The following is a 27214-nucleotide window of genomic DNA, read 5'->3' on the forward strand; positions in this document are numbered from 1 at the left end:
GTTCTGGTCCCTAAAAACCCTGATCTTGATGTTTGTCCTTGTGACCTTGACTCTAGAGTTGCCCTGGGTTCCATAGGGGTTCTTGGTGGTTCTCCATGTGAACCTAAGGGGCGTTCTGACCTGTGGGGATCTCTTTGGAGCTTCCAGGTGTTCTGGGAGATCTCTGAGGAAACTTGTCCTGGTACCTTGGACTGGTTCAACGGTGGGTTTTGTGTTGGTGGGGACAGTTCCGGTGGGCATTGTAAAGGCTTTGGCGTTTTTGGACAGTCCCGAGAAGGCGGTGGGTATCGCTCAGAGAGTTTCTGGGGGCTTTTCTCTGGAAGTCGTGGTTCTGATGGGTATCACACTGAGGCTTGTAGTGCTGACGGGCATGGTTCGGTAGGTTCTGGTTCCAATTGGTCTAGTTTTGGTGAGACTGATTCGGGAATTTGGTTTTGTCGGACGGATCCGACCTTCATGAATTTTCAGTCAGATCAGTTTGCTGGATTTCCCACTTCTGATTTTTTGGTTTGGGTGGTTCAGGAGAAATATGTCAGTTTTCATAGGCGTCCAGAGGCCGCGTTTAAGGGAGGGGGTACTGTTATGATCGCTTCTGCAGCGTTTTCTGCTGACTGCAGTGGTATTGCAAACCAAGCAGTTCTAATGTCATTACATGCATTTGCTTGCATAGTTTGGTTTGCACTTAAACTAGTTGCTGATTCCATCTGCAGTCGCTCTGAAGTTAATGACAGTTTAATATGCTTTTGTGTAAACAAACATTGTCTGCTGCAGTGGAGGGGCGGTCCCTTTCCTGCAGGCTGCATATCATTGTCTGCCTTTTCCTGCTATCAGCCTGTGATTAATTACCATTCACTTGTGTGGGAATCTGCAGGTCTGCTCCCATTGGATGACCTCAGTATAAAGAACTGCTTCCTGCAATGCCTCATGGGCTATCATAGTTTCAGACTCTATCTGTTACTCTGCTCGTGCCCCACCTTGTTCCTGGTCCGTGTGGACTGCGCTGACTCCTGCGAAGGGGTCAGCGAGTCCTCCTAGTTCTGCTCTTGTTCTAGAAGTTGCTACTTGCTTGTCTTGTGTCATATATTGGTTCATCGCCAATATATACGCATACTTGCGCATTTTGTTATTTTCCTTGTATTCGTGTTACGTTAATATATCAGTGTCGCTGATATATACGTACACGAACTGTTTATTTCCTGTGTTCAGCTAGTCAGTTTTCCAGCACGTTTTGGTAGTTTGCGCGTATCGTGAACACCCGTGCTGAGCTAGTTATCCTGTTCCTGGTCCTGTTTGTGGATTGCGTTCATCTCTGCGAAGAGATAACGAATCCTTCTGAATCCTGTTCCTGGTCCTGTTTGTGGATTGCGTTCATCTCTGCGAAGAGATAGCGAATCCTTCTGAGTCCTGTTCCCTGTATTACTCCAGTCTTAGTCAGAGTTCCTGCTTATGTCATATATCGGTTCATTGCCAATATATACATATGTTAGTCAGACGTTACGAATAGTTTCATTGATAGCTGTAATTGTAATACGCTAGGAAAACATACTTATTGTATATTTATCTGTGTTACGTTCATCTATCTCGATCCTGCTATTTCCTGTCTCTCCTGTCCTGTCTTTGTGAGGCACGCCATCGCCGCAACGCATTGGCTGCCTCATTCCAGTCTGTCTGGTTTTGGACGCTTGCTGTCGCTAAGTAATCGCTAGCTAGCAAGCGTTCATTCTGTCTACCTGTCCTGATCTCCTCAGTCCTGGTTTATGCGCTCAGCGCTACCTTGCGCTGAGACGTTGTTACGAAAGTGTTTGTGGCTGTTCAGATCTGCACCGGCTCTGTGCACCACAATCTCCTATTGGAGTCAGTCCTCTCCCCCACTAAACTGGGGATATCCTGATCCCTTGTGCTGGTGTGTGTACCTCCTTCACGTCAGCTTATGTGTTGTATGCTGACTGTGGAGATTACACCCCCAAGCTTAACAGTGGACTTGCAACACATATGTTATGTAAGTAGAGCAAGTATTTATCTACTTATATATGTGTGTGTGTGTTTGTTTTCTGAGATAGTATGGCTGACAGCTCCTCTTTAAGTGCTTCGGAAAACAGGACTGCGCTAGCTCCTATCATTTCTGTTTTTGACTCAAGTTGGATGGAAGAGCTCAGAGAAGCTCTTTTGCATAGATAACAGAAGTTTTTCAACTCTTCCTGTACTGGAAAACAATATGAGACTCTTTTCTATGCTACTAATGCTATATTTCTTAGCTGTGCTACACATGCAATCATTTTCATTCAGGTTTGCTTTGAGTCAAACACCTGGTCTGCTGCATGCTTGTTGGGGGCTATGGCTATTAGAAGCAGAGAATCAGCAGGGCTGCCATGCCAGAGAGGTGTCACCATCTTCTGCTTGTCACTGTTACACAAGTCCGGTTATTGGGACACGTACCATGAGACAAGTTCCTGTCTGTGTTGCAGCAAGTTTGCAGGGTCGCGGCACCTTGCCAGTCACCAAGGCCTGCAGCTTCTGTAGCTGTTGCAGAAGAGACCTGGGAAAGAGAAGGAAACGGTAACTTCCTGTGAAGACAGATTTATCATTCCTGTCAGTTAATCGTCCCTCTGCTGGCTGCTGATAAACACTGACAAATGTCATGCTATTGCACATATCTGTGAATCTGAGGCTGCAGTTTATAGGATGAACACTAGATGGTGCTAATGTCTTACACCACTAAAAACAAACAGGACAGCGGTATTGTCACCATAAAAATCAAATTACAACAGCAACTGGTCTGAGTGTATTAGTGATAAAGATGCTAATCTTGCATTCAAAACTTGCAAAACTTTTTCTGCTGTTATGGTTTGTAAAACAGAGAAACCGAGAGCCCAATATAGTGTAGTATGTATTGGATCAGGGAGAATTAGTGTGGAGTAAGTATTATACTTACAAACATGGGTTACCGTTTAGGCAACCACTATATAGGCAGGTGGGGAGATTAGACCTGTCCCCACTCAGGATTAAGATGTCGCTCTCTGAAGAAGGAAAGGAGGGTTTGTCACCCTTCCAACCACCAAGGGTGGATATCTTGACAAGTAGATGTACAGAGGCGCCAAAAGGATAAAATATGCTAAAATGTTTAAAATATTTGGGTGGCGGCGGTGGACCGGCCACTCAGAAATAGACTCAATGCTGTCGCTTAAGATAAAGACAATTTATTCACATACTCCATAAACAGAACCGCAACGCCAGAGGCGCTATTCGTGACCTTGAGACTGTACTGTGTACTCCTATCTGTTTATTGCCTGAGGAAGCGGGAATATACCCGTGAAACGCGTTGCGGTTCTGTTCATGGAGTATGTGAATAAATTGTCTTTATCTTAAGCGACAGCATCGAGTCTATTTCTGAGTGGCCGGTCCACCGCCGCCACCCGAATATTTTAAACATTTTAGCATATTTTATCCTTTTGGCGCCTCTGTACATCTACTTGTTATGGTTTGTAGTTATCACATACTTTAGGAGCACTGGCCCAAGTGCCAAACAGTGCCAAAGAGTTGAATGCTGGGGGTTCTTTTTATCTATAATATATTCCTCCTCTTCCATTTATTTCCCTGCCTAGCTGCTTATCAGAAAAACCCTGATTACTTGTGTTTACAAGCAAGGCTGAGGTGACTCAGTGATTGGATGTGTAAATAAAATTAAAAAAAAAAAAAAAAAAGACAGTGCAGTTGTTAGTATACACCTCAGTGGGAGTGTCTGAAGACTCTGGGAGGAGGGCAGCTAATGAATACACAATGAGCAAGAGAAGGGAGGGGGGGAAACAAGAGTCAGGGAGGATATGATGTCAGCATTAGCTTGGCAAGATGGCCACTGCCTAGAATAGGATTTTCTGCTTTTCCTTGATAAAATTCACAGGAATCATTACGTGGATAGCACAATACATCTGTTATGTAAGTAGAAGTAGTATTTATCTACCTATATATGTGTTTTTTATTTCTAGGTTAGCATGGGTGTCGCTTGTTCTTTAAAGAGGCACTATGGTGAAAAATTTTAAAATTTAAAAAACAAGAAGTACGTTTTTTTCCAGAGTAAAATGAGCTATAAATTACTTTTCTCCTATGTTGCTGTCACTTACAGTAGGTAGTAGACATCTGACAAAAGTGACAGGTTTTGGACTAGTCCATCTCTTCACAGGGGGATTCTTAGGGATTTATTTATTTTCAAAAGCACTTAGTGAATGGCAGTTGGACAGAGCAACTGTCATTCACTGTGTAGGGAACAGGAAAGTTGGCCAGCAGAATTGTTTAAATCCTTTTTAGGGAATATCTTTATAAAAAGAGTAAAAGCCTCGCTGAGAATTCCCTATGAAGAGATGGACTAGTCCAAATCCTGTCACTTCTGTCCGCTTTCTACTACCTACTATAAGTGACAGCAACATAGGAGAAAAGTAATTTATGGCTTATTTCACTCTGGAGAAAACGTACTTCTTATTTGTCTAGGTTTGCACACATTTTAGATTTTACAATTTTTCGCCATAGTGCCCCTTTAACTCTAGGTGTATTTGAGCATTAACAATTGCCAAGTAATGCATCTAGCACTCTGCAGGGGCCATGGGAGACCATTGTTAGATGGGAGATCTGGCTGGTCCGCTAGCCAGCCATCGATATACAGCCACCCCCCTTCGAGCAAAATCTTCCCGCATGGAGTAATCGAGTTTGTATGTTCTCCCCGTGCCTGTGTGGGTTTCCACCAGGCACTCCGCTTTCCTCCCACATCCCAAAACATAAAGAAAAGTTAATTGACTTCCCCTAAATACACCCTAGACTATGGTACATAGACTACACGTCAAGCTACATACATAGACATAGGACACTGGTAGGATTTGATTGTGAGACCATCTGAAGGACAGTTCCTGACAAGACAATATATACTCGGCACTATATAAAAATAATAATTTTTATAATTCCGAAGCCAGTAAAAATACTACTTAGTCTCCCAGAATGCTCTGGGGGGTTAATTCCACATAAATAAACAGCCTAGGCTATGACAGAAAGGGTGGGGCTACACACCAATATATAGCTATAGCAAGTGTTTCTGACCTCGAAACTAGGATATTTACCGTAAGAGTGGGTATCCTGAATCATTTACTGCAATCTACTATATGTCACGGCAGGGTCCTAGGCTGCTGTTCTGCACCAGGGCCCTCCTGCTATGTGTCCCTCCCATTGACACTTACAAAGTGATGAATCTCACCTGTTGGCGTTTTCCAGATTCTCCACCTTATTCCACAGCTCGCTGTTCTGTGATGTGAAGGTTTCCACCCTGGGGGGACAGAACGGAGAGATACAGATGCAGTGATCTACCACCATTGAGTGGGCTAAAATCCTACCTAATAATCTACAAGTGTCCCATGTCAGTGCTTTTGCGCTACTGCACATGTCCTGCACTGACACAGCCATTGGGACAGGATACAGGAGGCCGGCCAGCCGAGCGGGCGTGTGTGCGTGCGGCAGCAGGTGGTTCCGTGCGCGCAGGTCGGGCATGTGCGAGCGCGCAGAGACAGACCTAGAGCCCGTTTTTAAATGGGCTTAGGTCACTAGTAAGGCTATAAAAGGAAAGTGAACTTATAGCAGATAAACCATCACTCTCAAATTACTGCTGGAAAAAAAGATTGTTATGATACCCTTGAAATGACTGGTGATTTCCTGTTTTTCGCTTAAGTAGCATTACATCATACACGGCACTGCTGTTCCTGCTGATAGTATTCCTCATTCCTCTATCTGCTCCCATCCAATCAGCCTCCCTTCTCTACTAGGTCATTCTCAGTGTCACACATCTGTGATCGGTTCATCTGGTCTGATCAGTGTACTCTGTATATCATTATTCCTGTCTGTACAGAGGAAGTGGGAGGGGCACTTGCATCAATGCTATAGATATACAGAAAACACTTATCAGATCTCACATAGCGGGGTGTCTGCAGGGAGCAGGGAGGGGTGGAGATGCTGGCAGAACAGCAGATACACCAGAATTATAACGCCACTGTTCATGAGGAGAAAATTTGGGAGTGATTCCAGTTATACTTTAAAGGCCATTTTAAGAAATCAGTAATGGAAGGCAATGGCCTTTAATACAGCAAACATTAGGTATGGTCAATGAGATGTTTAAAAAAATTGAGTTGATGCAGTATTATGCAAATGTATGCAGCTTGTACTTGAACCAATCAAATCCTGCTGAGGTAAAATTTGAATGGTCCATTTTCAATCTGCATAAATTTGCATAATCCTGCATCAACTCGAAATGATTTGCATCTCATTGACCATGCCTAGAAAACATACTAACTACTCAGTGAAGAGCACAGTGACAATGTAACAACTCAGGAAGAAGGACAAGGTAACAACGTAATAACTCGACAAGGAGGACACAGTAACAATGTAACAGTAACGACGATGACACAACAACAATGTAACACAGATCTATTACTAGTGGAGTAACGCACATTCAGAGCCACATGCAGGAAAATGACAAATGATAAATAGGATTGGAAGAAGCGATGTACACACATTTCACAACTCACTTCTTTTCCAGACACTCCACATATTCCTTCTTCTTCCTCCGACTCTCCTGAGCTGAGATCTGTACAGTGACACAAAGGGGATACCAAATGATTTATAGAGTAAGGTGATGTCTTTGGCCTATAGTGGGAGGAGCAGCGGGAGGGGCTCCCACTGCTCCTCCCACTATAGGCCATCAGAGCAGAGCAATGTATGGCTGCCTCTTTCACTACTCCTCCCCCTACAGGTCTTTAGAGTAATATGATGTCTGCCCCTCCCACTATACGCCATAAGAGCAATGCATGTCTGCCCCTCCCACTGCTCCTCCCACTATAAGCCATCAGAGCAATGTATGTCTGCCTCTCCTACTACTCATCCTCCTATATGTCTTTAGAGTAATGTGAGGTCGGCCCCTCCCACTGCAGGCCTTAGAGCAAAGTATGTCTGCCCCCTCACTGCAGGTATTCAAAGTAATGTGATGTCTGCATCTCTCATTGCTCCTCCCACTATAGGTCAGACTAATGAATTTCAGCTCTTCCCACTGCTCCTCCTACTATAAGTCATCAGAGCGATGTATGTCTGCTCCTCCCACTAGAGGTCATCTAAGTGATGTATGTCTGCACCTCCCACTTTAGGTTTTCAGAGCATTGCATGACTGCTCCTCCCACTATAAGTCATCAGAGTATGGCAAAGGAAACAATGCTACTAGAGTACAAGACTCAGTGTAGGCAGCTGTAGCAGCCGGGGAAAGAAACTGAGGACAGAAACAGGCTGCATAGCTGGTTTTGTACTTTTCATCTTATTTTAGTACTATGGGGGTCAACAAACTTTTTCGGTCAAGGGCCTGGTCAACATACTTCAGACAGCTGGGGGGCCGGAACATACTTAAAATGATGTTGAAAAATATTACATTGAATCTAGGTATTGATTCACCCCCGCCCCCCCCCCCCCCCCCCCAAAATCATCCCAGCAGCAGCCATTCAGTCACGTAGCGTCCGGAGAACGTCTTTGTGCACCAGACAGTGAAGCATTCCCAGGTGACAACCTGGCAACCAGTTGGACAGCAGTGTCACCTGATGGCTTCTACAGTATGTGGATGGGTGGGGCCAGCACTGCTATTCTATATGCTGGCCGCTGATATTTAAAGGTGCAGAGGGCCACATCTATAAGTTATACATTGTGTTTGGGGCCAGTGAAAAATCCTCGAGGGCCGCATTCGCCCCACGGGCTGTAGTTTGAGGACCACTGATGTATCTGCCTATATCCATCACAGAACATCCGCCTTACCTTGTTCTTGATTTTCCTGCGCACTCTCTTCAGGGCTTTCTCCTCAGCCTTAGTGAGGGGCAGTTTGGTGGGAATGGGGTACCCCTCGGCCACTAACGTGCGCCTCTCTTCCTCCGTCAGCATCAGGGGCCCCGACGTGCCTTGCAGTTTCTGGACCCCAGAAGAAAGCACAGCAATGTTTAGTATGGGACTGCGGGGGAACTCTGGGAGGGGAGGGTCTGTGATGGAGGACACACTTACATGAGGGGCGGTGAGGAGTGGTGAGGAGGAGATGGCATGAGAGGAGCGGGCCGCCGGACGGGCGGGGCTGGGTGGCGGAAGTGATCGCGGACTCTGAGATCCATCGCTGTCACTACTATGACTGCTGGGTGGGGTGAGGGGCATGACTCCCAACACATCTAGAGGGCAGCGGGGAGACATGTCAGCTCATCGGGTTATTGCATTTACAAAGCAGGTAATGTCTGTAATTAAGTGGTGTGAAACTCAGCATTTCCCCTTTGCTCTAAAAGATTATTTACAGCATTAAATCTACTACCACAAAAAAAAAAAAAAAAGTTGTAGCAGAACAGCATTCAAACAGTTAAAGGACTTACGATGCAAATCCTGAAAAAAAAAAAAGTTATGTACCTCTTTCAAAGATCATTCTTCTTCCAACCGTGCCCTCCCTTTCACTTTCATGACTGTCATGTGATCCTGCCCACATGACTCATACGAGACTGCCGGGAGTGAGGACGCGGGGTGGACAGAGGTCAAGACCTGCACAGCCGCACTAGCTGCTATACGAACAGCGCAGGAATACATTTAAAGCGGCTATCCTGATGTACTTCAGATCAGGCGATCCTGGGGAGGGTCGGGGTCTGCTCTGAAGCCTGGAGACAGGCAATAAAGCATTTGAAAGTGAAAGGGAGGGCAGGGATGGTCTACCAAGAAGAATACTCTATGAAAGAGGTACGTAACTTTTTTTTCAGGAGTCACATCGTAAGTCTTTAGTTCTTAAGTGGAAAGCCCCTTGCTTCAGTGAGCAGCATCTATCCGCATTCAAAGAGGTGGTAACATCATCTTTTGTTTACATTCCTTTGTCAGGTACATTAACCACTTCACCACTGAGGGGTTTTATCCCCTGACCACCAGTGCTCCTTCCATTCATTTGTCTATAACTTTATCATTACTTATCACAATTAAACGAACTATATCTTGTTTTTTCCACCACCAATTAGGCTTTCTTTAGGTGGGACATTATGCCAAGAATTATTTTATTCTAAATGTGTTTTAATGGGAAAAAAGGAAAAATGTGGGAAAAAATTCATTATTTTTCAGTTTTCGGCCATTATAGTTTTTAAATAATGCATGCAACTGTAATTAAAACCCTTGAAATTTATTTGCCCTTTTGTCCCGGTTATAAAACCGTTTAAATTATGTCCCTATCACAATGTTTGGCGCCAATATTTTATTTGGAAATAAAGGTGCATTTTTTTCAGTTTTGCGTCCATCCCTAATTACAAGCCCATAGTTTATAAAGTAACAGTGTTGTACCCTCCTGACATAAATATTTAAAAAGTTCAGTCCCTAAGGTAACTATTTATGTATTTTTTTTTATTGTAAATTTTTTTTACAAAAAAAAAAAAAAAATTGGGAGTGTGGGAGGTAATGAGTTAATTTTTTGTGTAAAAGTAATTTATTTGTATGTGAAAAATGTTTAGGGTGTAGTTTTACTATTTGGCCACAGTAACTTTTTGTTTTAATGCGACCTCCAAGCGTCCTTCCGGAAGCTTGGAGGAAGTACTAGGAGGCTGGGTAAGTGTTTTTTTTTCACAATGATCGCGCTGCTCATCGGAGAGCAGCGGATCATTGCAGGGCTTAGATCAACGAACGGGAATGGATTTTCCAGTTCATTGATCTCCGGGCGAGCGGCGTGTTTCCGAGCGGGAGCGCGGGCAGCGGCGGGAGCGTGGAAAGTACGATTTCTCCGTCTTTGGGGGTTAAAGGATGGAAAAAGGGACGGAGAAATTCGTACGGGCGGGGGTAGAGTGGTAAATATTAGCAAAGTGTCAAAACTGTGCTCTCTGCTTCTAGTATGTGTGTAATGGCCCATACATACGGGCTACAACTGTCGCCGCAACACGTGGCACGAGCGTGTTGCGGCGACAGGTCGCCCGTGTGTATGACGCGCGTGCCCCGAACCGTTGCTACTGAGAGCTGTCGCCGGACGATTGACTTCGTCAATCGCCTGCAACAGTTGTCGACGCAACTTCGACGCAACTGACGCTAGTCCGGCGTGTGTATGCGGACCAGCAACAGCAACTCCATACACAATGTATGGAGCTTCCGGCAGGGGTGGGGGGGGGTGGGGGAGGAACATCTTCGGCGACAGCTTCCGCCGAATCTGTGTGCCGTGTGTACGGCTGTTGCACAGAGGGACCTGGCGACGAGCTGTCACTGTTTTTTTTTTTTAATGGCTCGAGCCACCGCTGTGGCTCATGTGCATGAGCCTTTAACTGAGAAGTGATCACTACATGGATTTTAATATAAAAATACAGCAGCTATGCAATAAAATGCAATGGCAGCTTTCAGAGCAGATAAACTGTACTTTGGGAACTTGTAATTTGTGAATGGACAATATTACTTGTGCACAAAAGCAAATATGAGATCTGTATGGGTAATAAAAAGTGGGAAAACATATTTTTATTGAATGCTCTGAGTTTTATCCCACTTTAAAGTGCACACCATGTTCATTCAGAATGTTAACTTTTTCAAACAATTGCTTTTACAGAATTACATTTTTATTTTTTTCCACTGAAAAATCTGATCAAATTTCCCATTTTCCTATATTTATCGTACGGCTGTGGTGGAAGATTGTGTTTGGTCTTTGCTTTTTTTTTATTCCAAAAATCTAATAGCGTAGGATAGATAAGTTTCTCTATGTAAAAGAACCAACCCATTTTTTTCTAGGTTTTCCTTGTTTAAATATTTTAGGGGAGAATTGAGAACACGAGTGTGATACATTGGTCAGATTTTTGAAACGTCAATCAATTGGGAAAATTAATCATGGTTCTTGAATCAAGAGAGAAAAAAATATTTAAAAAATGGGCATCATGTGTAGACACCTCTCGCTGATAACTGGCTTCATATTTTTATCCAGATAAAGTAGCAGCACATGGTATCTATGCTGGAGAGGGGCGGAGCCACACACAGCCAATCTGCTTTGTTTAATTTCTATTGGAATATACAAATTATTGATGCCAAGGACCCCAAAGCTCACAAACTTGGTCAATGAGTGTTTGTGTGTTAGGGTTAGAAAGTGGGCGGAGCCAATGCCAGTCAAATACATACCCGGGCAACGCCGGGTCATCAGTGGGTGGAGACAAATACAAATTTCACTGGAAAACTGTAAACTGCAGCAATTCTGACACTGTTAATGGCAGGGTTTTTAAACTTTGCACAGTTGGTCACTGGGTGACTGGGATTTATATTCAGAAAAGTGGGTGGAGCCTACAAAAGTGTATAAAGCTTCACCTATTGCTTTTCAAGGGAATATTTAATTGCTGCCATTCTTGCTTCTCAGTGTGTGGACACACACATCCAATTTTGATTGGCCAATTTTACTACCTTCATATAGCACGAGGGCCAACAGATTTTGAATACTAGGATATGATATACATGTCCGTAAGTTCTCATAAAACATGGAATTGGTAAAAGTGACCAGTGATTGGCCAATCAAAATTGGATGTGTGTATAAACCTTTAGATTAGTTTTCTGCAGCAATCACACGGGGAAGGTTTGGCCATACTTCTAAGGGTGCATACACACAACCAATTTTAAATGGCCAATGACTGGCTAATTTTACCACCTTCATGTAGTATGAGAGTTTAGCTACACTATCTGTTTATGGTATTCAAAATCTGCATGCCACATGAGTGGTAACATTGGGCAATCAAAATTGGATGTGTGTACCAGGAATTTAGAGACGGGTTTTAAAATCCTCCCTCACCTGGTACTACATTGAGCAGGTGGTTCGGGACTCCTGGCTCCAGCTTGATGTGTGAGATCGGGGTCCTGGAGACATTCTGCAACAGAAAAATGGGACACAGTTATTAGTGTGTTCTGAGGGCGGAGCATATTATTAGATCGGTCAGGCTGTGCGGGGGGGGTGGACATATTAGATTGGTCAGGCTGTGGGTGGGACATATTAGATCAGGCAAGCTGTGGGCCGGACATATTATTAGATCAGGCAGGCTGTGAGCGGGACATATTAGATCACGCTGGCTGTGGGCGGGACCTATTAGATCGGGCAGGCTGTGGGCGGGACCCATTTGATTAGGCAGGCTGTGGGACACATTATTAGATCAGGCAGACTGTGAGTGGGATATATTATTAGATCGGCGAGGCTGTGGGCGGGACATATTAGATCGGGCGGGCTGTGGGTGGGACCTATTTGACTAGGCAGGCTGTGGGACACATTAGATCAGGCAGGCTGTGGGTGGGACATATTAGATCAGACTGTGGGTGGGACATATTAGATCAGGCAGACTGTGGGCGGGACATATTAGATCAGGCAGGCTGTGGGTGGGACCTATTATTAGATCGGGCAGGCTGTGGGCGGGACCTATTTGATTAGGCAGGCTGTGGGACACATTATTAGATCAGCGGGACATATTATTAGATCAGGCAGACTGTGGGTGGGACATATTAGATCAGGCAGGCTGTGGACGGGACATATTAGATCACGCTGGCTGTGGGCGGGACATATTATTAGATCACTCTGGCTGTGGGCGGCACATATTAGATCAGGCAGACTGTGGGCAGGACATAGTGTTAGATCAGACAGGCTGTGGGCGGGACATAATTAGATCAGACAGGCTATGGGCGGGACATATTAGATCGGGCAGGCTGTGGGCGGGACATATCAGATCAGGCAGGCTGTGGGCGGGACATAATTAGATCAGGCAGGCTGTGGGCGGGACATATTAGATTAGGCAGACTGTGGGCGGGACATAATTAGATCGGGCAGGCTGTGGGCAGGACATATTGTTAGATCAGACAGGCTGTGGGCGGGACATAATTAGATCAGACAGGCTATGGGCGGGACATATTAGATCGGGCAGGCTGTGGGCGGGACATAATAGATCAGGCAGGCTGTGGGCGGGACATATTATTAGATCAGGCAGGCTGTGGGCGGGACATATTAGATCGGGCAGGCTGTGGGCGGGACATAATAGATCAGGCAGGCTGTGGGTGGAATATATTATTAGATCAGGGAATGCTGTAGGCAGGGCATATTATTAGATCAGGCAGAGTTTGTTGGCAGGACATTCTAGGTTCTGGCAGGATGTGGGCTGGACATATTAGATCAGGCAGGCTGTAGGCGGGGCATATTATTAGATGAGGCAGGCTGTGGGCGGGACATATTACATTAGGCAGCTTGTAGGACGGGTCATATTAGATGAGGCAGGCTGTGGGCGGGACATATAAGATCAGGTATGCTGTGGGCAGGACATATTGTTAGATGAGGGAGGCTGTGGGTGGGTCATATTAGTAGATCAGGCAGGCTGTGGGCGGGACATATTAGATCAGGCAGGCTGTGGGCAGGACATATTGTTAGATGAGGGAGGCTGTGGGTGGGTCATATTATTAGATCAGGCAGGTTGTGGGCAGGACATATTACATTAGGGAGGCTGTGGGCGGGATATATTATTAGAGGCTGTGGGCGGGACATATTAGAACAGGCAGGCTGTGGGCGGGACATATTAGATCAGCCATGCTGTGGGCGGGACATATTATTAGATCCCATTCTGAGCACTCACCTCCCCGTTGTGCAGTAGATCGGGCCCCGGAGCTTGCTCCAGCGCTGGGCCCGGGTAGGTCGGCTCCGCCTGTTGTAAGAAGTTCTGTTCCTGTTTGACCAGTAATGAGCAGAGCTCGTGTTCCAACTCCCACACCACACTGGACGGTTCTGCAAGACACACAAGCAGAATACAGATCATCTTAAAGAGCACCTGTAGTGACCTATAGCAGAATGCAGTAAATTATTCAGCATACCCTCTTTTATGGAAATTTTCTTGGTTTTGGCAGCGGAAACACTTCCTGTATCTATAGATTGCTATATATTGGTCTGTAGCCCCGCCCTCCCAGTGATGCTTAGCCTAGGCTGTTTATGTATGCGAAATTCCACACACAGAGTATTCTGGGAGACCAGATGTATTTTTTTTTTACTGGCTTCAGAAATCTCATTAAACAAACATTCCGCAGTGATGCACCTGACAGGACAGGGTGCAACGGCTATCTGCAGTCTTATTCAGCAAATCCGAATTTACTCAGAAAAGATGAGCCAGTTTACTGGTTTAGGAATGGAGAATGAGATGCAAATAATTCTAAGAGATGAAAATCATCATGTTCATTTTTATGCAAATGTGTTAACCCGCTGCAGACCGCTCCATGCCGATTGGCAGGAATGGCTGCAGCCCCAGGACCGCTCCACGCCGATTGGCATGAATAGCGGCAGCCCCAGGACCGCTCCACGCCGATTGGCATGAATAGCGGCAGCCCCAGGACCGCTCCACGCCGATTGGCATGAATAGCGGCAGCCCCAGGACCGCCCCACGCCGATTGGCATGAATAGCGGCAGCCCCAGGACCGCTCCACGCCGATTGGCATGAATGGCTGCAGCCCCAGGACCGCCCCACGCCGATTGGCATGAATAGCGGCAGCCCCAGGACCGCCCCACGCCGATTGGCATGAATAGCGGCAGCCCCAGGACCGCCCCACGCCGATTGGCATGAATGGCTGCAGCCCCAGGACCGCTCCACGCCGATTGGCATGAATAGCGGCAGCCCCAGGACCGCTCCACGCCGATTGGCATGAATAGCTGCAGCCCCAGGACCGCTCCACGCCGATTGGCATGAATACCTGCAGCCCCAGGACCGCTCCACGCCGATTGGCATGAATAGCGGCAGCCCCAGGACCGCTCCACGCCGATTGGCATGAATAGCTGCAGCCCCAGGACCGCTCCACGCCGATTGGCATGAATGGCTGCAGCCCCAGGACCGCTCCACGCCGATTGGCATGAATGGCTGCAGCCCCAGGACCGCTCCACGCCGATTGGCATGAATGGCTGCAGTCCCAGGACCGATGCACGCCGATTGGCATGAATGGCTGCAGCCCCAGGACCGCTCCACGCCGATTGGCATGAATAGCGGCAGCCCCAGGACCGCTCCACGCCGATTGGCATGAATAGCTGCAGCCCCAGGACCGCTCCACGCCGATTGGCATGAATAGCGGCAGCCCCAGGACCGCTCCACGCCGATTGGCATGAATGGCTGCAGCCCCAGGACCGCTCCACGCCGATTGGCATGAATAGCTGCAGCCCCAGGACCGCTCCACGCCGATTGGCATGAATAGCTGCAGCCCCAGGACCGCTCCACGCCGATTGGCATGAATGGCTGCAGCCCCAGGACCGCTCCACGCCGATTGGCATGAATAGCGGCAGCCCCAGGACCGCTCCACGCCGATTGGCATGAATGGCTGCAGCCCCAGGACCGATGCACGCCGATTGGCATGAATGGCTGCAGCCCCAGGACCGCTCCACGCCGATTGGCATGAATAGCTGCAGCCCCAGGACCGCTCCACGCCGATTGGCATGAATAGCGGCAGCCCCAGGACCGCTCCACGCCGATTGGCATGAATGGCTGCAGCCCCAGGACCGCTCCACGCCGATTGGCATGAATAGCTGCAGCCCCAGGACCGCTCCACGCCGATTGGCATGAATGGCGGCAGCTCCAGTACCGCTCCACGCCGATTGGCATGAATGGCTGCAGCCCCAGGACCGATGCACGCCGATTGGCATGAATAGCGGCAGCCCCAGGACCGCTCCACGCCGATTGGCATGAATAGCTGCAGCCCCAGGACCGCTCCACGCCGATTGGCATGAATGGCTGCAGCCCCAGGACCGCTCCACGCCGATTGGCATGAATAGCTGCAGCCCCAGGACCGATGCACGCCGATTGGCATGAATGGCTGCAGCCCCAGGACCGCTCCACGCCGATTGGCATGAATGGCTGCAGTCCCAGGACCGCTCCACGCCGATTGGCATGAATGGCTGCAGCCCCAGGACCGCTCCACGCCGATTGGCATGAATGGCTGCAGTCCCAGGACCGATGCACGCCGATTGGCATGAATGGCTGCAGCCCCAGGACCGCACCACGCCGATTGGCATGAATAGCGGCAGCCCCAGGACCGCTCCACGCCGATTGGCATGAATGGCTGCAGTCCCAGGACCGATGCACGCCGATTGGCATGAATGGCTGCAGCCCCAGGACCGCTCCACGCCGATTGGCATGAATGGCTGCAGCCCCAGGACCGCTCCACGCCGATTGGCATGAATAGCTGCAGCCCCAGGACCGCTCCACGCCGATTGGCATGAATAGCGGCAGCCCCAGGACCGCTCCACGCCGATTGGCATGAATAGCGGCAGCCCCAGGACCGCTCCACGCTGATTGGCATGAATAGCTGCAGCCCCAGGACCGCTCCACGCCGATTGGCATGAATGGCTGCAGCCCCAGGACCGCTCCACGCCGATTGGCATGAATAGCTGCAGCCCCAGGACCGCTCCACGCCGATTGGCATGAATGGCTGCAGCCCCAGGACCGCTCCACGCCGATTGGCATGAATGGCTGCAGCCCCAGGACCGCTCCACGCCGATTGGCATGAATGGCTGCAATCCCAGGACCGATGCACGCCGATTGGCATGAATAGCGGCAGCCCCAGGACCGCTCCACGCCGATTGGCATGAATAGCTGCAGCCCCAGGACCGCTCCACGCCGATTGGCATGAATAGCTGCAGCCCCAGGACCGCTCCACGCCGATTGGCATGAATGGCTGCAGCCCCAGGACCGCTCCACGCCGATTGGCATGAATGGCTGCAGCCCCAGGACCGCTCCACGCCGATTGGCATGAATGGCTGCAGCCCCAGGACTGCTCCACGCCGATTGGCATGAATAGCTGCAGCCCCAGGACCGCTCCACGCCGATTGGCATGATTGGCTGCAGCCCCAGGACCGATGCACGCCGATTGGCATGAATGGCTGCAGCCCCAGGACCGCTCCACGCCGATTGGCATGAATAGCTGCAGCCCCAGGACCGCTCCACGCCGATTGGCATGAATGGCTGCAGTCCCAGGACCGCTCCACGCCGATTGGCATGAATGGCTGCAGTCCCAGGACCGCTCCACGCCGATTGGCATGAATGGCTGCAGTCCCAGGACCGCTCCACGCCGATTGGCATGAATGGCTGCAGTCCCAGGACCGCTCCACGCCGATTGGCATGAATGGCTGCAGTCCCAGGACCGCTCCACGCCGATTGGCATGAATGGCTGCAGTCCCAGGACCGCTCCACGCCGATTGGCATGAATGGCTGCAGCCCCAGGACCGCTCCACGCCGATTGGCATGAATAGCGGCAGCCCCAGGACCGCTCCACGCCGATTGGCATGAATAGCTGCAGCCCCAGGACCGCTCCACGCCGATTGGCATGAATAGCGGCAGCCCCAGGACCGCTCCACGCCGATTGGCATGAATAGCTGCAGCCCCAGGACCGCTCCACGCCGATTGGCATGAATGGCTGCAGCCCCAGGACCGCTCCACGCCGATTGGCATGAATGGCTGCAGCCCCAGGACCGCTCCACGCCGATTGGCATGAATGGCTGCAGTCCCAGGACCGATGCACGCCGATTGGCATGAATGGCTGCAGCCCCAGGACCGCTCCACGCCGATTGGCATGAATGGCTGCAGCCCCAGGACCGCTCCACGCCGATTGGCATGAATGGCTGCAGCCCCAGGACCGCTCCACGCCGATTGGCATGAATAGCTGCAGCCCCAGGACCGCTCCACGCCGATTGGCATGAATAGCTGCAGCCCCAGGACCGCTCCACGCCGATTGGCATGAATAGCTGCAGCCCCAGGACCGCTCCACGCCGATTGGCATGAATAGAGGCAGCCCCAGGACCGCTCCACGCCGATTGGCATGAATGGCTGCAGCCCCAGGACCGCTCCACGCCGATTGGCATGAATGGCTGCAGCCCCAGGACCGCTCCACGCCGATTGGCATGAATGGCTGCAGCCCCAGGACCGCTCCACGCCGATTGGCATGAATAGCTGCAGCCCCAGGACCGCTCCACGCCGATTGGCATGAATGGCTGCAGCCCCAGGACCGCTCCACGCCGATTGGCATGAATAGCTGCAGCCCCAGGACCGCTCCACGCCGATTGGCATGAATAGCTGCAGCCCCAGGACCGCTCCACGCCGATTGGCATGAATAGCTGCAGCCCCAGGACCGCTCCACGCCGATTGGCATGAATAGAGGCAGCCCCAGGACCGCTCCACGCCGATTGGCATGAATGGCTGCAGCCCCAGGACCGCTCCACGCCGATTGGCATGAATGGCTGCAGCCCCAGGACCGCTCCACGCCGATTGGCATGAATGGCTGCAGCCCCAGGACCGCTCCACGCCGATTGGCATGAATAGCTGCAGCCCCAGGACCGCTCCACGCCGATTGGCATGAATGGCTGCAGCCCCAGGACCGCTCCACGCCGATTGGCATGAATAGCTGCAGCCCCAGGACCGCTCCACGCCGATTGGCATGAATGGCTGCAGCCCCAGGACCGCTCCACGCCGATTGGCATGAATGGCTGCAGCCCCAGGACCGCTCCACGCCGATTGGCATGAATGGCTGCAGTCCCAGGACCGATGCACGCCGATTGGCATGAATGGCTGCAGCCCCAGGACCGCTCCACGCCGATTGGCATGAATGGCTGCAGCCCCAGGACCGCTCCACTCCGATTGGCATGAATGGCTGCAGCCCCAGGACCGCTCCACTCCGATTGGCATGAATGGCTGCAGCCCCAGGACCGCTCCACGCCGATTGGCATGAATGGCTGCAGCCCCAGGACCGCTCCACGCCGATTGGCATGAATGGCTGCAGCCCCAGGACCGATGCACGCCGATTGGCATGAATAGCGGCAGCCCCAGGACCGCTCCACGCCGATTGGCATGAATGGCTGCAGTCCCAGGACCGCTCCACGCCGATTGGCATGGATGGCTGCAGCCCCAGGACCGATGCACGCCGATTGGCATGAATAGCGGCAGCCCCAGGACCGCTCCACGCCGATTGGCATGAATGGCTGCAGCCCCAGGACCGCTCCACGCCGATTGGCATGAATGGCTGCAGCCTCAGGACCGCTCCACGCCGATTGGCATGAATGGCTGCAGCCCCAGGACCGCTCCACGCCGATTGGCATGAATGGCTGCAGCCCCAGGACCGCTCCACGCCGATTGGCATGAATGGCTGCAGCCCCAGGACCGCTCCACGCCGATTGGCATGAATGGCTGCAGCCCCAGGACCGATGCACGCCGATTGGCATGAATAGCGGCAGCCCCAGGACCGCTCCACGCCGATTGGCATGAATGGCTGCAGCCCCAGGACCGCTCCACGCCGATTGGCATGAATGGCTGCAGCCCCAGGACCGCTCCACGCCGATTGGCATGAATGGCTGCAGCCCCAGGACCGATGCACGCCGATTGGCATGAATAGCGGCAGCCCCAGGACCGCTCCACGCCGATTGGCATGAATAGCTGCAGCCCCAGGACCGCTCCACGCCGATTGGCATGAATAGCGGCAGCCCCAGGACCGCTCCACGCCGATTGGCATGAATGGCTGCAGCCCCAGGACCGCTCCACGCCGATTGGCATGAATGGCTGCAGCCCCAGGACCGCTCCACGCCGATTGGCATGAATGGCTGCAGCCCCAGGACCGCTCCACGCCGATTGGCATGAATAGCTGCAGCCCCAGGACCGCTCCACGCCGATTGGCATGAATGGCTGCAGCCCCAGGACCGCTCCACGCCGATTGGCATGAATGGCTGCAGCCCCAGGACCGCTCCACGCCGATTGGCATGAATGGCTGCAGCCCCAGGACCGCTCCACGCCGATTGGCATGAATGGCTGCAGCCCCAGGACCGCTCCACGCCGATTGGCATGAATGGCTGCAGTCCCAGGACCGATGCACGCCGATTGGCATGAATGGCTGCAGCCCCAGGACCGCTCCACGCCGATTGGCATGAATGGCTGCAGCCCCAGGACCGCTCCACTCCGATTGGCATGAATGGCTGCAGCCCCAGGACCGCTCCACTCCGATTGGCATGAATGGCTGCAGCCCCAGGACCGCTCCACGCCGATTGGCATGAATGGCTGCAGCCCCAGGACCGCTCCACGCCGATTGGCATGAATGGCTGCAGCCCCAGGACCGATGCACGCCGATTGGCATGAATAGCGGCAGCCCCAGGACCGCTCCACGCCGATTGGCATGAATGGCTGCAGTCCCAGGACCGCTCCACGCCGATTGGCATGGATGGCTGCAGCCCCAGGACCGATGCACGCCGATTGGCATGAATAGCGGCAGCCCCAGGACCGCTCCACGCCGATTGGCATGAATGGCTGCAGCCCCAGGACCGCTCCACGCCGATTGGCATGAATGGCTGCAGCCTCAGGACCGCTCCACGCCGATTGGCATGAATGGCTGCAGCCCCAGGACCGCTCCACGCCGATTGGCATGAATGGCTGCAGCCCCAGGACCGCTCCACGCCGATTGGCATGAATGGCTGCAGCCCCAGGACCGCTCCACGCCGATTGGCATGAATGGCTGCAGCCCCAGGACCGATGCACGCCGATTGGCATGAATAGCGGCAGCCCCAGGACCGCTCCACGCCGATTGGCATGAATGGCTGCAGCCCCAGGACCGCTCCACGCCGATTGGCATGAATGGCTGCAGCCCCAGGACCGCTCCACGCCGATTGGCATGAATGGCTGCAGCCCCAGGACCGATGCACGCCGATTGGCATGAATAGCGGCAGCCCCAGGACCGCTCCACGCCGATTGGCATGAATAGCTGCAGCCCCAGGACCGCTCCACGCCGATTGGCATGAATAGCGGCAGCCCCAGGACCGCTCCACGCCGATTGGCATGAATGGCTGCAGCCCCAGGACCGCTCCACGCCGATTGGCATGAATAGCGGCAGCCCCAGGACCGCTCCACGCCGATTGGCATGAATGGCGGCAGCTCCAGTACCGCTCCACGCCGATTGGCATGAATGGCTGCAGCCCCAGGACCGCTCCACGCCGATTGGCATGAATGGCTGCAGTCCCAGGACCGATGCACGCCGATTGGCATGAATGGCGGCAGCTCCAGTACCGCTCCACGCCGATTGGCATGAATGGCTGCAGCCCCAGGACCGCTCCACGCCGATTGGCATGAATGGCTGCAGCCCCAGGACCGCTCCACGCCGATTGGCATGAATGGCTGCAGCCCCAGGACCGCTCCACGCCGATTGGCATGAATGGCTGCAGCCCCAGGACCGCTCCACGCCGATTGGCATGAATGGCTGCAATCCCAGGACCGATGCACGCCGATTGGCATGAATAGCGGCAGCCCCAGGACCGCTCCACGCCGATTGGCATGAATGGCTGCAGCCCCAGGACCGCTCCACGCCGATTGGCATGAATAGCTGCAGCCCCAGGACCGCTCCACGCCGATTGGCATGAATAGCTGCAGCCCCAGGACCGCTCCACGCCGATTGGCATGAATAGCTGCAGCCCCAGGACCGCTCCACGCCGATTGGCATGAATGGCTGCAGCCCCAGGACCGATGCACGCCGATTGGCATGAATGGCTGCAGCCCCAGGACCGCTCCACGCCGATTGGCATGAATAGCGGCAGCCCCAGGACCGCTCCACGCCGATTGGCATGAATGGCTGCAGCCCCAGGACCGCTCCACGCCGATTGGCATGAATGGCTGCAGCCCCAGGACCGCTCCACGCCGATTGGCATGAATAGCGGCAGCTCCAGGACCGCTCCACGCCGATTGGCATGAATAGCTGCAGCCCCAGGACCGCTCCACGCCGATTGGCATGAATAGCTGCAGCCCCAGGACCGCTCCACGCCGATTGGCATGAATGGCTGCAGCCCCAGGACCGCTCCACGCCGATTGGCATGAATAGCTGCAGCCCCAGGACCGCTCCACGCCGATTGGCATGAATGGCTGCAGCCCCAGGACCGCTCCACGCCGATTGGCATGAATGGCTGCAGCCCCAGGACCGCTCCACGCCGATTGGCATGAATGGCTGCAGCCCCAGGACCGCTCCACGCCGATTGGCATGAATGGCTGCAGCCCCAGGACCGCTCCACGCCGATTGGCATGAATGGCTGCAGCCCCAGGACCGCTCCACGCCGATTGGCATGAATAGCGGCAGCCCCAGGACCGCTCCACGCCGATTGGCATGAATAGCGGCAGCCCCAGGACCGCTCCACGCCGATTGGCATGAATAGCTGCAGCCCCAGGACCGCTCCACGCCGATTGGCATGAATGGCTGCAGTCCCAGGACCGCTCCACGCCGATTGGCATGAATAGCTGCAGCCCCAGGACCGATGCACGCCGATTGGCATGAATAGCTGCAGCCCCAGGACCGATGCACGCCGATTGGCATGAATAGCGGCAGCCCCAGGACCGCTCCACGCCGATTGGCATGAATAGCTGCAGCCCCAGGACCGCTCCACGCCGATTGGCATGAATAGCTGCAGCCCCAGGACCGCTCCACGCCGATTGGCATGAATGGCTGCAGCCCCAGGACCGCTCCACGCCGATTGGCATGAATAGCTGCAGCCCCAGGACCGCTCCACGCCGATTGGCATGAATAGCGGCAGCCCCAGGACCGCTCCACGCCGATTGGCATGAATGGCTGCAGTCCCAGGACCGATGCACGCCGATTGGCATGAATGGCGGCAGCTCCAGTACCGCTCCACGCCGATTGGCATGAATGGCTGCAGTCCCAGGACCGATGCACGCCGATTGGCATGAATGGCTGCAGGCGGGGATTGCAGGAGATCTGCTCCGCCTTTAGTCTCCCATCGGTAATCGTCACTCGGAGACTGTTAGACGGCGTTCGCCGTCTATTAGGACTGTACAGCGCTGCGATCAGCGGCAGCGCTGTACTGGGGACAGCCATGTGACACGGCTGTCCGCCTGGGAGGCAAGAAAGTGATCCACTGTCATAGGCTGAAGCCTATGACAGCTGATCACGCTGATTGGCTGGTGGGGGAGGGAGGGTTACAAAACAAACAAACAAACAAAAAACAGAGAAATGTATAAAAAAATAAAAATATTTATTAAAAAACAACACAGCAGAGATCAGATCGCACTGACAGAGAGCTCTGTTGGTGGGGAGAAGAAGTGGGGGGAATCACTTGTGTGCTGAGTTGTGCGGCCCTGCAGCAAGGCCTTAAAGCTGCAGTGGCCTATTTAGTAAAAAATGGCCTGCTCACTGGGGGGGTTAATACCGCAGTCCTCAAGTGGTTAAGCTTGGAAAAGATCCAATCAAATGTATCATGAATTCCAGGCTGCAATCTGTATAAAGTTTGCATCAACTCAGGATTACAGGCCAATCTATATACATGCTTTAATGTTCCTTTTCTCACTTGGTAATTGGACTTTTTTTTTACATTTTACTTGGAGTGCTTAAAGGATACCCAAAGTGACATGTGACATGATGAAATAGACATGGGTATGTACAGTGCCTAGCACACAAATAACTAGGCTGTGTTCCTTTTTTCTTTCTCTGCCTGAACAAGTTAAATATCAGGTATGTAAGTGACTGACTCAGTCCTGACAAGAAGTGACTACAGTGTGACCCTCACTGATAAGAAATTCCCCTTTTTATCTCTTTCTTGCTCTCAAAAGCCCTTTTCTGCTAGGAAAGTGTTTTATAGTTTATATTTATTATCAGTGAGGGTCACACTGTAGTCACTTCCTGTCAGGACTGAGTCAGCCACTTACATACCTGATATTTAACGCTTTAAAGGGAAGGTCCAAGCAAAAAAAAAAAAAATGAGTTTCACTTACCTGTGGCTTCTACCAGCCCCATGCAGCCATCCTGTGCCCTCGTAGTCACTCACTGCTGCTCCAGTCCCCCACTGGCAGCTTTCTGACCTCAGAGGTCAGGGCCGAATTGCGTACATTTTTACACATTCCCGCTAGTGCAGGAACATTAACGCATACATTTTTACGCATTAGTGGTGCAACACGTACATTTTTGTTCCTGCATTAGCTGGAATGCGTAAAAATGTATGCAATGTGGCCCTGACCTCCGAGGTCAGAAAGCTGCCAGCGGGGGACTGGAGCAGCAGTGAGTGACTACGAGGGCACAGGATGGCTACATGGGGCTGGTAGAAGCCCCAGGTAAGTAAAACTCATTTTTTTTTTTTGCTTGGACCTTCCCTTTAAGGCAGAGAAAGAAAAAAAAGGAACACAGCCTAGTTATTTGTGTGCTAGGCACTGTACATACCCATGTCTATCTCATCATGTCACGTGCCAGTTCGGGTATCCATTAAAGTGAACCAGAGGTGAAAATAAACTGATGAGTTAAACTATTATATTTATCCTCAAACTCCTAAAAATTACTTTTTTTTAGATATCCCATGGTTTTATTTTATATTTAAACATTTACAAAGTACAGGTAGTCCCCGACTTATGAATGCCCGATTTACGAACGGCATGGATTTTGTGTTTCCATGGGAACAAGTAAAAAAATCGGACTTGTAGATTTTGAGAAAATCGATTTAAAAAATGCAAAGAAAAAATGGCTTTTAAACTTTTATAAGTACAAAGGGCAGAGGTGACACAGAGGGGGACACTGGAGGTACAGGGGGTAGAGATGGCACTATGTTCCGACTTAAGAACAGATTCAGGTTAAGAACGAACTTACAGTCCCTATCTCGTTTGTTTTGTAACACGAAGTGTGGAGTAGCACCCACTGGATCAGCTGGTGTGCCAGTACCCCAGCCCCTGTGCCTCCAGGGACAACAGCTACAGTAACAAAGATCGGTCGGCACCGCCGGTAGTATTAGAATAGCTCTTTTATTAGAATGGCAGCAATAACAGACGCTGTTTCCGGCCTCAGAGCCCTTTTTCAAATTGCATAAGCCGTGACATCAACCCAAACCAAGTGCACCCTTAAATACAAACCCCACGGAGAGCGTGTCAATCCCAGCACTCCGCGGGCGGAGCTGAGCAGCAGACCTGATGGAGGACAAGACATTCTGAAAACAGCTCTCCGTGGGGTTTGTATTTAAGGGTGCACTTGGTTTGGGTTGGTGTCACGGCTTATGCAATTTGAAAATGGGCTCCGAGGCCCGAAACAGCGTCTGTTATTGCTGCCTATCTCGTTTGTTAACCGGGGACTACCTGTACATTGAATGTTGTGTTGTCTCTGCTCAGTGGCAGCCTATTAAGTGTCCCAGAGTAAAAATACATGAACCATTGACCTTTTTTTTTTAATCTCCCCCTCCACTCAGGCGTATTTTGCAAGGAAAACTTTTATGGCTGTAATTTGCTTATCAGTGAGGATTACTATATTCCCCAAAATGTACCGACAAGAGAGAAGCTGTCACTTTCATGCCTAAAAATTCATTCTTCCAGGCAGCAAAATAAAACAAGTAAAGCAGCCTGGTTATTAATATTACATACACGGTTATGACATCATGTCACATGTCGCTTCGGGTACACTTTCATTTTATAATTTTTTTATTTTTTTTTTATTACTGGTAGGGTGCTTATTTTTTGTTTTTATTAATATAAGATGAAAATATAGATAAGGTAAGAACATTTATCATTAACATTTTCGGAATCAACATCTATATATATCCTTAATCAGAATAGGTTTAAAAAATAAACAACAAAAATAAACTACACTTGCCTCTATCCTAATTCTGTAGCCTGTGTGCAGCACTTACCACTGGGACTGTCCTCATCCTCTTCCTTAATAGTGAGGGCGGGGCTCTGTGGGGTGGAGTCTTCGCTCAGCGAATAGCAGTGATCAGCCTGTATGGGAGGAGCTGGACTCTCCACCTCCATATCCAGTAAGGCATCCCGATCCAAAAGAGGAGGGTCATCGAAAAAGCTGTTGAAGAGCTCATTGGAGAATTCATCGAGTGCCTCTGAGAAGTGCTAAATGGGGAGAAAGATAGCAAGATGAATGCTGAGACAGATACCGCATGTGGGTTTCTTTTAGAACACAATATATTCTATAAACCGAAACCCCTCCTACATGGCCCAGTTTAACCACTAACAGCGATGTTCCCCTTATGGACCAGAGCAATTTTCACATTTCAGCACTTCTCCCATTTATTTGTCAATAACTTTATCACTACTTAGCACACCAAAATCTATATATCTTTTTTTTGCCACCAATTAGGCTTTCTTTGGGTAGCACTTTTTTGCTAAGAATTTTTTTTCCCATGTTTTCTTAACAAAAGAATAAGAAAACATGGAAAACTATTATTTCTGAGTTTCAACAATTATAGTTTTAAAATCAAAACAGGTTACTATGGATAAAACCCACAAATTTTATTTGCCCATTTGTCCCTGTCACGTATAAAAATATGTCCAAAACACAATATATGGCAACAATATTTTCTTTGAAAATAAAGGTGTATTTTTTTCAGTTTGTGGTTTGTTTACATTATATCACAGGCTACAAGCCTTTATTTGCAAAAATAACAGTAATATACCCTCATGACATACTTGTAAAAAAAAAACCTGACATAAGTGACAATAAAATACATAAATAGTTACCTTAAAGACTGTTTAATAAGTGTTTTATTTTGGTAAGGCTGGGAGGGGAGTTAAAGTGGATCCGAGATGAACTTTTACACATTGCATAATTGTGTTCCTTTCCTATAGTTTATAGGGCATTCCTCAAGCCAAATACTTTTTTGTTTTTGTTTTCTATAATTCCCTATAAACTAAATAAACCACGCCCACAGGTTTTCAGAGAGCCTTGGCAGTAGCAAGGGCTCATGGGAGCTCAGTCTGGGCAAGGGGAAGAGGAGGTGTTACTAGCCATTGATTTCAGAGGCAGGAGGGGGGGGGGGGGGATTAGGTTTTTTTTCACAGTCTGAGTGCTGATGGTGCAGATAAGCCTGCCTCTGTGTAATGTTTACAAACAACATGGCTGCTGTCATTGTTTCCCAGGAAGAAATAATCATATTCTATTAAAGCTGTTTGCAGCTAGATTTGCTGTGTAAACTATCTAAACAAGTTACTTGTTATAGTTAGTTTTTCATCTTGGATCCGCTTTAAGGCGCTAACCAATGCGGGATTTATTTATTTTAATTTAATGTATGTGGTTGTAATTTTACTTTTTAGCCACTAGATGTCCCCCCACTTTATTCCTGTGTACAGTACACAGGAAGTATTATGTGAACACATGTTCCTATTCACCAATCAATGTACTAATGGGCAGCAATGAGAATGCGCCAGTTGCCTGGCAGCCCTGCTGATCTTCTGGCATAAGTAGTGTC

General features: G+C 50.5%; 1 protein-coding gene across 2 annotated transcripts in view; it reads right to left on the reverse strand.

The window, feature by feature from the left end:
• Window positions 1–27214, reverse strand: part of CREB3L1 (cAMP responsive element binding protein 3 like 1) — a 182310-nt gene that overhangs the window by 34136 nt on the left and 120960 nt on the right. For both annotated transcript variants that reach the window (XM_068261734.1, XM_068261733.1), the window contains exons 2-9: window positions 25646–25859; window positions 13623–13771; window positions 11810–11885; window positions 8062–8219; window positions 7822–7971; window positions 6558–6616; window positions 5237–5305; window positions 2437–2536 (exon numbers count right to left, since the gene is read on the reverse strand). In XM_068261734.1, the coding sequence (XP_068117835.1) occupies window positions 2437–2536; window positions 5237–5305; window positions 6558–6616; window positions 7822–7971; window positions 8062–8219; window positions 11810–11885; window positions 13623–13771; window positions 25646–25859 (975 nt within the window). The remainder of the gene's footprint in view (window positions 1–2436; window positions 2537–5236; window positions 5306–6557; window positions 6617–7821; window positions 7972–8061; window positions 8220–11809; window positions 11886–13622; window positions 13772–25645; window positions 25860–27214) is intronic.

This window comes from Hyperolius riggenbachi, chromosome 11 (genome assembly GCF_040937935.1).
Source record: "Hyperolius riggenbachi isolate aHypRig1 chromosome 11, aHypRig1.pri, whole genome shotgun sequence".
NCBI lineage: Eukaryota > Metazoa > Chordata > Amphibia > Anura > Hyperoliidae > Hyperolius > Hyperolius riggenbachi.